This window comes from Daucus carota, chromosome 1 (assembly GCF_001625215.2).
Source record: "Daucus carota subsp. sativus chromosome 1, DH1 v3.0, whole genome shotgun sequence".
NCBI classification, from domain to species: Eukaryota; Viridiplantae; Streptophyta; class Magnoliopsida; order Apiales; family Apiaceae; genus Daucus; species Daucus carota.
In genome coordinates, this window is record NC_030381.2 from 37,182,686 (window position 1) to 37,194,631 (window position 11,946).

Sequence of the window (11,946 nt, forward strand, 5' to 3'; positions counted from 1 at the left end):
GCAAACACTGACAACAACTCTGAATCTCCTGCTAAGGTACCTCATTCTACTCTTGCCTTTGATACTGAAGATATAACTGAGTTAAGATTGTTTCTTAAAACTTTGCATACCAGCTTTAGAGATCAGACTTTAGAAAATGAAAGATTAAAATCTGAAACTCTAAGTGTAAAGAAAAGAAATGATTATCTTGAAAAAGAATTAGTTCAGATGTTGGAAGTTCAGAAAGAAAGAGATGATGCTGTCATTATCAAAGATGAATTATTAAAGAGGTATGCATCTCTTCAATCAGAACTTGCTAAGGAAAGGGAAATTATTAAAACATGGACTAATTCAGGCAAAACTACTCAGGATATCTTAGGTAGTGGAAACTGGAAGAAGGGACTAGGTTACACTGATAACTCTGAAGCTGAGTCATCAAAAACAGAGTTTGTTAAAACTCAAAAACCTAAGGTTAAACCTATCAAATTTGTTGTTGAATCCTCTAAGTCTAAACAGAGTAGACCAAAATCAGAGATTAACAAAAATTTAAAATCTGATAAGCCCAAACAGGTTAACATAGGACTGATGACTCAGAAACAGCTTAAACACAAGCTTAAAGAAGTAAAGTCTGATGACAAAAACAAGGAGCCTAGGAAGAACAGAATTGGCAAGATTGGAATAGACAAGAGTAATAACTACATGCCTGTTCCAAATGCACCTAGGAAGACATGCCATAACTGTGGTAATACTAATCATCTTGCTAATTTTTGCAGGAAGAACAAGGACATTAACTCTTTACCTACAAAGTCTGGAGTTAGAAAAAGTAGTATTAGATATAAACCACAAGATCCATGTTTTCATTGTGGTAGTTTATGGCATTCTATTTATACTTGCAAAGAATATCATAGTTTGTATTATGATTATTATCAATTGAAACCTTCTTTGAAGAAGTTTAATAAAAGCTCTGCAAGTACAAAATCTGTTTCTAGTACAAACTCTGTTGCAAAGTCTGTTAGCTCAAACTCTGATAATAATACCGCTGCAAAAGCTAACAAACTTAATAAGGCCAAGGGATCCAAGCAAGTCTGGGTCCTTAAAACTAACAATTAGTGGTCTTTGTGATTGCAGGGCAACAGGAAGAATATTCTAGTCTTGGACAGTGGATGTTCAGGACACATGACTGGAAATAAGGCCCTGCTGTCAGAGTTTGTGGAGAAGGCTGGCCCAAGTGTTTCTTATGGAGATGGCAACATAGGAAGGACTCTGGGATATGGCAACATCAATCTTGGAAATGTCATCATATCTAATGTAGCTCTTGTTCAAGGGCTAAAACACAATTTACTCTCTGTCAGTCAAATCTGTGACAGAGGATATCATGTTGATTTCTATGAAGAACACAGTGAGATTGTAAGCAAGTCAACAGGCAAAGTGGCAGTGATTGCTCACAGACATGGGAATATTTATGAAATCCACTTGCCTACAAACTCAGAAGGAAAAGCAATTTGCTTGTCTACAAGGATCTCTGCAGAAGAAAGTTGGAAGTGGCATAAGAAGCTCTCACATCTGAATTTCAACTCTATAAATGAGCTTATAAAGAAAAAGCTTGTGAGAGGACTTCCTGAATCACTACTTACATCTGATGGATTATGTGATTCATGTCAAAAGGCCAAGCAGAGAAAGACATCCTTCAAGAGTAAGACTGAATTCTCAATAAAGAAACCATATCATCTTCTACATGTTGATCTATTTGGACCAGTTAATGTACCATCCATTGCAAGGAAGAAATATGCTCTTGTCATTGTTGATGAGTATACCAGATACACTTGGGTATATTTTCTTCACTCTAAAGATGAAACAGCCTTGCATCTGATGGATCATGTGACACAACTGGACCATGGATCTGAAGACAAAGTCAAGATCATTAGAAGTGATAATGGAACTGAGTTCAGAAATTCAACAATGGAAGAGTTCTGCAAAGAAAGAGGTGTAGTGCAACAATTCTCTGCACCTGGTACACCACAGCAAAATGGTGTAGTTGAAAGGAAAAACAGGACTCTTATAGAAGCTGCCAGAACTATGCTTGATGAGGCTAAATTGCCTACTTATTTCTGGGCAGAAGCTGTTCAAACAGCTTGTTTCACTCAAAATGCAACCTTGATTAATAAGCATGGCAAAACTCCATATGAGATGGTGAAGAAAAAGAAGCCAAATCTGAAGTACTTTCACATATTTGGGTGCAAATGCTTTGTATTGAAGACTCATCCAGAACAGCTTACCAAGTTTGATTTAAAAGCTGATGAAGGCATTTTTGTAGGTTATCCTATCATAACAAAGGCCTTCAGAGTCTATAATCTGAGAACCAAGGTGATCATGGAATCCATACATGTGTCATTTGATGACAAAAGAATAATGGGTCTAACAGATACGGATGATCATGAAGAACTGCATTTTGAAAATGAAGAAATATTCTCTGATTCAACAATCTCTGATGAACAGTCAAACTCTGACTGTGAACAAAATACAGTAAACTCTGATGAAAATTTACAAGTTCATGATGTTGAAGCACTTGCTGAGGGGGAGCATCAAAATGTTTCAGACTCTACTCAAGACTCATCAGAGAATACTAACTCAAACTCATCAGAGAATACTGATTCAAACTCTGATAGCACAATTGCAGGGGGAGCTACAGAGAGTAATCAGCAGAATCAGGAGAGCATGGATCAAGGGGGAGGATCCAATGATGAAAATGGTCAACTTCCACATGCAAGGAAGTGGACAAAATCTCATACACCTGATTTGATTATTGGAAATCCAGAAGCAGGTGTACAAACAAGGACAGCTACAGCCAATGAGTGTTTACATCATTGCTTTCTGTCACAAACAGAACCCAAAAAGGTGGAGGAAGCTCTTCAAGATCCTGATTGGATTCAAGCAATGCAAGAAGAGTTAAATGAATTTGAGAGAAATAAAGTCTGGACCCTAGTACCAAGACCTAAAGACAGATCAATAGTTGGTGCAAAATGGGTGTTCAGAAACAAAACTGACAGTGAGGGTGTCATTACAAGGAATAAAGCAAGGCTTGTGGCAAAAGGGTATTCACAACAGGAAGGTATTGATTATGATGAGACATTTGCTCCAGTTGCAAGATTGGAGGCAATTAGAATCTTTCTGGCCTATGCTGCACACAAGAAATTCAAGGTATTTCAGATTGATGTCAAAAGTGCTTTTCTAAATGGGAAACTGGATGAAGAGGTATATGTTGAACAACCTCCAGGCTTTGTGGATCCAAAACATCCAGACTATGTCTACAGGTTGGACAAAGCACTTTATGGACTAAAGCAGGCTCCAAGGGCATGGTATGAAACTCTAGCTCAATTTCTTCTTGAAAGTGGATTTACTAGAGGTACCATAGATAAAACTTTGTTTTATTTGAATCATGGTAATGATCTGCTTTTAGTTCAAATCTATGTTGATGACATTATTTTTGGCTCCACTAATGCTAAACTCTGTCAAAGATTTGCCAAGCTTATGCAGTCTAGGTACCAAATGAGCATGATGGGGGAACTCAGTTATTTTCTGGGTTTACAAGTTGAACAGACTGAAGATGGGATTTTTATAAATCAAGCCAAGTATACCAGAAATCTTTTGAAGAAATTTGGTATGCAAGACAGTTCAGCTGCAACTACTCCTATGGCAACAGCAACCAAACTAGACAAAGATACTGGTGCATCAGTGGATATCACAAACTATAGAGGAATGATTGGATCATTGCTTTATTTGACTGCAAGTAGACCAGACATTATGTATGCCACATGTCTATGTGCAAGATTTCAGGCAGATCCAAGAGAGCCTCATCTGACTGCAGTAAAAAGGATATTCAGATATCTCAAGGGAACAACATCATTGGGATTATGGTATCCTAGAGAATCAGATTTTAGTCTAATTGGATACTCTGATGCAGATTTTGCAGGTTGCAAAATTGACAGGAAAAGCACAAGTGGGAGTTGTCAATTTCTGGGTGGAAGACTAGTTTCTTGGTACAGTAAGAAGCAGAAGTCCATCTCAACATCAACAGCAGAATCAGAGTATATTGCTGCAGGCAGCTGTTGTGCTCAAATTCTTTGGATGAAGAATCAACTGTTGGACTATGGGTTATCCTTCTCTAAAATTCCTATTTATTGTGATAACCAAAGTGCTATTGCTATGACAGGAAATCCAGTTCAACATTCTCTGACAAAGCACATCAGTATAAGATATCATTTTATAAGGGAGCATGTGGAGGAAGGAACCATTGAACTTCACTTTGTTCCTACTGAACAGCAGCTAGCAGACATTTTCACCAAGCCATTAAGTGAAGCAACTTTTACTAGGCTGGTGAATGAGCTAGGAATGATATCAGGAACTGAGTAAACATATTGGTTAGATCTTTAAAAATTTAAATTGTCAAATTTATCATATGTATTACTCACACATCTGCCATGATATACTCTGATGACATTCTCTGATGATATACTCTGTTTGCTTTACTCTGATAAACATTCTCTGATAATATTCTCTAATGCTTCTACAACTCTGAATCTTGATAAGTGATCTCATTTTTATCTTCTCTGAGACAAAACACCTATGAAGATACCATGAAGCATGTTCTGAATGAGTAATCATGAATCTCAGCTAAGTTCCTTAATCCTGATCTCAATTTTGTGCTACACTAGTTCACACTATGCATGCTGATATCATTGAGACTCTACTACTTCACATATCTTAATTATAAGTGAGACTGATTAATTTAAATTTTCTCTCATATACTAGACAGTGACTATAAACTCTGATATTTTTATTACCTGAGACAAAACCCCCTGAAAATTAAGCATGGTACTCCTTTGAGATCTTAGATGTTAATATGACAGTGACTGGGAAGAACCAAACATTTGCTGGTATTAAGTAATTGCTAAGATTTTATAATCTATGGTGACCAGTCACAATCTCTGATTACTGGAGAAATACTAATGCAATAGAATATTTAAAGGTCGTGCCTCATTCACACTGAGAAGCGTCCTGATAAAAAAAAAAAAAAAAAAAAAAAAAAAAAAAAAAAAAAGGAGGGGGTAGATTATTTTATTATCTTCAGAGTATGTCCTAGTCTAAATTTTGAGAGTTTGAATAAATTATTCAAAGTCTACCTTTTAATTACGAATTTGTGAAATTTTATATTCTCTGATTTAACATGCCCACACACATTTCACAAGCACATTATTGAGCTATGGATTTCAGAACAAACTCTGATTTATTGATGAATATTCTGAAAATTATGTCTTTATTCTGAGGTTCGCAGAAATTTAATTTCTTTGTCTTAAATCTCAGAGTTTAAAAATTCGAGAGATTTAATCTTGATTTTTTTTCAAATATTCAGAGAATGTGAAGAGAATGTGTTTCAAACGGGTGTATTATTAGTGGGTTTACATGCAAAACATTTTAATAGGAGAACGTGTAATCACCATTTATTACTGCGCATGTTTTACTGCACTCATGATTATTATTCTCGTTTCTCCATCCCACTAACACTCATCTACCAGTTACATTTTGACAGGTGTCTGATTGAACAAAAAGCCCATGCGTGCTCAGTTCAACAAAATCTGAAGAGTTTTTCAGATCAGATTTTATTGCTTATTATTCAATCTTACACTTACTCTCTACATTCACCTTCTAAACAAAACTCTTACACTCTGTTCTCTGAAATTCAAACCTTCGTCTACACACTTCCTCAAACATCTTCTTCTCATAATCTCTGTTCTAATGGCCACTACAGCTTTTATCTTGGCAGGTGTTGAATTCGTTCCTAATAACTATGCAGCCATCCTTGACACTGCTGAAGCCCCAAGGGATTATCATCCCTTTCAGCGATTCTTGGCACAAAGTGTCATCGGTACAGCTCTCACCGCTCCTGCAAGACTTTCAGGAAGCCAAATCATCAGCTTTTGGAGGACGGGTACATATGACAATGGTGGTGCAGATGGATCACCATCAATTGTGTTTTCCTATGACGGGGAGGAGTATGCAGTTACTCCAGCAACAGTTCGTCAGGCACTCAACTTGCCAGAACATCCGGCATACATTACAAATGGAGATGCAAATCTCAGAACAATGATGCTTGATTTGGGGTACTACGAATCTCTGGATAAACTGGGTCAGTTGAAGCGTCCATGGCTCAATAAGGAGTGGAGCTTTTTCTTTGATTGCATTACTAGAGCTTTCCAGAAGAAATCTACCAACTGGGATGCTATTCCAATGGACATGCTCCAAATCGGGTATTCTCTGATCTATTCTACTGCTTTTGATTTTGGTAGATTAGTTCTTAGAAATATTGGTGAAAGAATGCTTGAGAACAGAAAAGTCATTTATTTCTCAAGATTTTGTCAATTGTTGTTTAATGCCACTGTTGGAGAAGTGGATTTTGATGCTGCAGATGAGATCAAGCCTTTTAAACTTCATAAAAGGGCTTTTAAGGATCTCATATCTAAAGATGAGAAGAGACCAGTTCTCAGGCCTCTGCAAATCCCAGCTCCATTCAGGGCAAGGCTGAATCTTCCTCAGGAACCACAACCACAGCCTCAACAACCTCAACCACAACATCCTACCTCTCCCACAGTCACCAGAAAACCCAAATCATCAACTACAAAACCATCCAAATCAATAAAGTCTGATGACCAACCCTCTACAACAAAAACCAGAACCTCTGTTGATACACAAGTTCTACAGACAAAGTCTGATATACCAGTAAACTCTGACGCTCCAAACTCTGATGTCCCAGTAAACACTGAAGCTGCTTCTCCTCCAAAGCAGAAGAAAAGAAGAAGGCTTGTTGCAGCATATGACTTTGATGATCTTGAACCTGCACAAGATGTAAACTCTGAACCTACACCTACAACAACCAATGAACCTGCTCAGTCTAGTCCTCAACAAAAACCAGCTAGATTCAAAAGAAGGGCACACAAGCCAAAGAGAGCCAAGATTCCAGAATCTGAAATTACTGATTTCACTATCCAAGAAGAGCAAACACCATCAAGCCCAATTCCTGTTGATCCTTCTCAAGCTCTGATGGTGGAACCTCTTCAAGCTGTTCCTATCACTGATGCCACACCATTATCTCCTACAACATCTCCTAAAGCAACTTCTACAGCATCTGCAGTAGATGAAGAAATAGAGTGTGATGCACAAGCTACAACTGAAGCTGGAGCAAATTTGTCTGATTCTCAAACTCCATTATCTGATCATGGTCCAATTCCTCAATCTCCAATGAAAATTCCTGAGGATGCCATTGTTCATGATACAGCTCCAGAGAACTACAGGTCTGATGTAGTTGATGAAACTGACAAAGTAGCTGTGGAAGCTTTACAATCTCTTGCTCAGACTGGTGAAGAGCCCATCAAGTCACAGTCTGAAGCTCCAGAAAAATCTGCTCAGGATAATGTGGAGAAAGTTGCAGATCCTGTTCCTGCAGATGAAAAAGCAAACTCTGATACTGAGGATGATACCAGTTCAGATACTGACAAGGATGAAAATGCTGAAGTTCCTCTGAAACAACAAAAATGGGAGTCTACTAGCCAGTTCAATGCAAGGCTACAAACTCTGAATACAGCCTCTGAGCCACTCCCAAGGGATCTTCAGGTTGATCCACCAAATGAAGTCTGGGATAAACTCTGGTTGAGTCACCAGCACTCCTTGGAAACACCTAAAGCTGAAGAGTTCTTAGCTATGGCAGAGAAGAAAATTACAAACTCTGATGTTATGTCAAGCCTCAAGGGCACAATTCTATATCTGAAGACATTTCATCCTGCTCATGCCCAGACATCTAAATCCATTGATAGTCTAAGAACAGAGGTGGCAAAGGTCAAGGAGACAAATGACCTGGAAAAGAAGAGGACCATCAATCCTATGAAAGAGAATGTACAAAAGCTGGTAACTGCTAATGAATCTCTGGACAAACGGATGACCTTGATTGAATCCAATCAAGAAAAGATGTCCAAACAGCTTGAAGCTATCCAAACTTCACTTTCTATGATCACATCCATTCTGATTCCTGATGAGGATGATGTCAAAAAGGGGGAGAGAGTAGCTCAAGTCAAATGCAAGTCTACTACTCAATCTCTGAAAAGGAAGAAAAAGGATGATGATGATGATGCTGATGATTTTACAAAGCACAAAAGATTTCAAGCAGGGACTGGTGGAAGAGTTTCAAACTCTGACAGTCAGAAACAATCTAAGCAAAGCACAAAGTCTGGTCCAACTCACAACATCACATCTGGATCTAATCAAAGACCAGTGACTGGATCAGACAAACCCATGACTGATGAAGAGCTTGCTAGATTGGTTTTTGAACAAGAAAATCCAGAAGCAAATTTGGATTTGGAGTTGATTGCTGCAGAGGAAGCTGAGCTGAAAAAGGAACATATTGAAGCAGTAAAGTCAGGAAAAATCCAAAAGCCTGCAAAGTCAACTACCAAGCCAAAAGAAAAGGGAATACTGATCAAAGAAGCTACTGTTGCTGATCAGAGTTTGCCAATCAAGAAGGTATACTCTGAAGATGAATACACCTCCAAGGGTAAAAACAAAGTAGATGAACGTCTGGAAAAAGGATGGGAAAAGAAGAAGCCTACAACCTCTGACAAGGATCAAGTTGTGAGGGAAAAGAAAACAGAAGCTGCAATCTCTGACAAAGCTCATGTTGCAGAACCTCAAAAAGAAAGATTGACCTCTGACACAGCTCAAGTCAATAAGGAAGCAAAGAAAGACACAGTCTCTGACAAAGCTCAAGCTGTGTTCAAACCAACAACTACACCACTGGCTGGATTTGCAAAACCTACTCTGATGACTGAAATAAGTTTTGAAAAAGGCTCAATTAAACCATTTTCTCATCAAAAGGCAGGAAGAGATAAAGGAGGGCTGGGATCCAAATATGAAAAATTTGATCAGAGTATAGGATCAAGACCAGATGACCCCTCATCTCTCTGTGCTCCCAAGACTGGGGTATTGCAAGACAAAATGGACAAACTTGATTCAGTCCAGTTGGTAAAGAATGACAGAGGAGATAATATCCTTATCTACTTCATGTCTGATGGAACAGTGTTTAGAGTACTTGAAGCAGATCTCTATGCTAAACACTGGGAGGAATTGAGATATGTATCTCACATATTTCAAGTGAAGAACAAGTCAGGACAACACATCTCCAGCCTGCTAAAAGATCAAATCAGAAGGAAGATGGGGATTACAGGAAACAAGAATGCTGGACCTTTCATTCCCAAATATCTTAATCATAAAGGACAGCTGGTGGAGATGAAGAAAAATTCAGCAAAGATTGAAACAATAGGTGGAATCAGAACTCTTGCATTTAATGAAGAGTCTGATAAAGCTTACAATATTAGGCTGGATAGAGACTTGAAGAAGAACAAGATCTATGATCTCAGAGCTGCAATTTATCAAACTGGAGTTTCAGATCCAGAGTTGAGAGAGATCAAGAGACAAATGATTACAGTACTTGAAGATGCTGAAAAAGAACTCCTCAGAGAGTATCTAAAGACAGCAAATGGTGTCTATGCAGCTAAGGAATAAAGTATCTGTAAGTTTTAAAAGTTTTCTGTTATATAGTTAAACTCTGTTGCATTTGACTTAAATGTTTTGACATCATCAATTATCTGTTAACTTGCACATAACTTATTCATGCACAAGTTGGGGGAGATTGTTAGATATAATTGATGATTACTAATGTTCTTAAAGTTTGTTTTAGAACAGGAATCATCAGAGTTTAATATGGAAGCTGATCAGAGTCTAGTAAAGTCTGACAGAGTTTGATAAAGTCTGACAGAGTTTGATAAAGTCTGATCAGAGTTTACATAGTCAAGACTTGACAGAGTTTACACGTGGAAAGAGCTCAGAAGCGGATATACTTCAAGGAAGGATAGAAGCTGAGGAGTGATTTGCTGACTATGGAAACTAAACAGAAAACTGGAGCAATCTTTGATTGATAGATTTATTAGCTGATTTATAGGATATCAAATCAGAGATTGATTTTGTAACTGTGTCTATATAAACACAGATTAGGGTTACTCTATAAGAGTTGAGTTATCGAGTATATTGTTAAGAACCCTAGCAGCTCTTAGTGATACAATATAAATCACTGAGAGAGTTTTTGTAACCTTCAAAGCTTTGTGAATATAAGAATTTATTGATTCCAATTACTCATATTGTCTTACTGTTTTACAGATTGTGATCACTATATCATATTATATAGTGAGTTTATAGGACCTAACAAATCTTTTAGAGGTCAAAATTCTAAAACTATCACATATGATTTGAGTTAGTATGATAGCAATCAAAGTCATGAATTTAAAATAATATAATTTCTGAAATTATGTGGTTTAGATTAAACATGTCATTCTTGAATTATCTGGTTCTATGAGAACACCTATAAGAACATCTATTTGAACAACACATATATAAAAAATTACAACCAGTGTTCTGCTATATTCACCATCATTATTGTTTACTCTGATAAAACTAAATCTGTGCAAGTTTCGGTAAAAGTTCATCTTGACAACAAACTCTTATAAGCCATACAATTGGACGATCATTCCACATGTCGGAGAACACAATTTGATGAAGCTAAATCTTTCAGGCGCCTAATTTCGTTCTCTCATGCCTGCACAAAAAGTACATAAACATAAGATACACGATTCTTTATACTGTTCTCTGAGTAAATCTTATACAAATAGTATTCACATCCAAAAACACAAGATCCTTTGAAGAAACTCTTTTCCCTGTTTTGATTCCAAACAACAAACTGTTCTTGTAAGCATTGTATGAGATACCTGCAGCAATTATATATATTGTAATTAGCTATATCACCCGCAAACTGAACCATATTATTGTTCACGTATGGAGTAGATGAACCCTCTCTTAATGCATTGATCAAAAGCACGATAAAGTTCAATTTGAACTCTTCATCAACTGCTTGGTTTGCAGTGATAGCTTTGCAAAGATCAGAGGGAGTTACTTGATAACAATGTTTTGCCTTTGTTAAATTATTCGCCAAACTCTTTATCACATCCGTCCTTTCAACAAAAACAATATCTTGTTCGCCAATGGGGAAACCCATGATTTCACGAACATCTATTCCTTTGACTGGAAACTTAATACAAATCCAAACCCAGTAGAAGAAATCCATGATTTCTGATCATCAGACAGCGCGAACAAAACATCAACAAGCATAGAAGGTTTAAACCTAATCATCGGCCTCTCATGTTTGGACAAAAAACACATAAAAGAAAAATAAGAAATGATTCTTTACAGTGTTCTGTAATAAGTTCATATATAAAATAGTGATTCCGAAAGAACACATAAAAGAAGAATAAAGGAGGATTTTGAAAGATGAAAAACCAAAAACAAACCTTCTGTCACCAACGTCAGCTTAAGTCGACGTTGACATTAGAAAGCTCTGCAACTTTTTTCAGTAGTTACAGGCTTAGTTTTGAGATATATTTCGTATATATCAATCACTGCAAAGCTTCCTAATATAAAGAATCCCATGATTGAAGCGTGAAATCAAAAGAATATACAGCTTACCATAAAAAAACGTATACGGATCGTATCCCTGCAAAATATATCAGCGTATACTCTTTTTTCTGACCAGCGTGCCCCTATGCTTGTTGACAGAGTACTGATCTCATCAACGGCCAATATCACGTCTCTCTCGTCTCTTGATAAGGTGCGTCTCTCTCGAACTTGACCCTATCTCTGATCAATTTATTTCTTAAATTCCATTAATATTTATTCAAAATACGGGAGGTCTTATAAAAAGTTTCAAACATCTTTCAAATATAGTGTTTAATAGTAAAATTTATTTAAAAATCAAATCTACTCGCACTCATTCCAAAATCTATTATTTAAACAAAAAATTATTTAATATTTAAATTA

At 37.0% G+C, this 11,946-nt stretch overlaps 1 protein-coding gene across 1 annotated transcript; it reads left to right on the top strand.

Annotated features, from left to right (window-relative positions):
- The first annotated feature begins 564 nt into the window (after positions 1-564).
- LOC135150159 (uncharacterized) lies at positions 565-10,458 on the top strand. The gene is made up of 5 exons (XM_064086300.1): positions 565-684; positions 6,736-7,164; positions 7,414-7,545; positions 7,825-7,935; positions 10,396-10,458. Exons 1-5 carry the CDS (start codon positions 565-567, stop codon positions 10,456-10,458), a joined length of 855 nt encoding a protein of 284 aa, XP_063942370.1.
- Positions 10,459-11,946: the final 1,488 nt, after the last annotated feature.

What these genes read in the sequence shown, in the direction of transcription:
- LOC135150159 (XM_064086300.1), top strand. Translation starts at nt 565, where the DNA reads ATGACTCAGAAACAGCTTAAACACAAGCTTAAAGAAGTAAAGTCTGAT. An exon ending in AGAGTAATAACTACATGCCT is followed by an intron (nt 685 to 6,735) that starts GTTCCAAATGCA and finishes CAAGTTCTACAG; the next exon opens with ACAAAGTCTGATATACCAGT. An exon ending in AAGAGAATGTACAAAAGCTG is followed by an intron (nt 7,936 to 10,395) that starts GTAACTGCTAAT and finishes TATGTGGTTTAG; the next exon opens with ATTAAACATGTCATTCTTGA.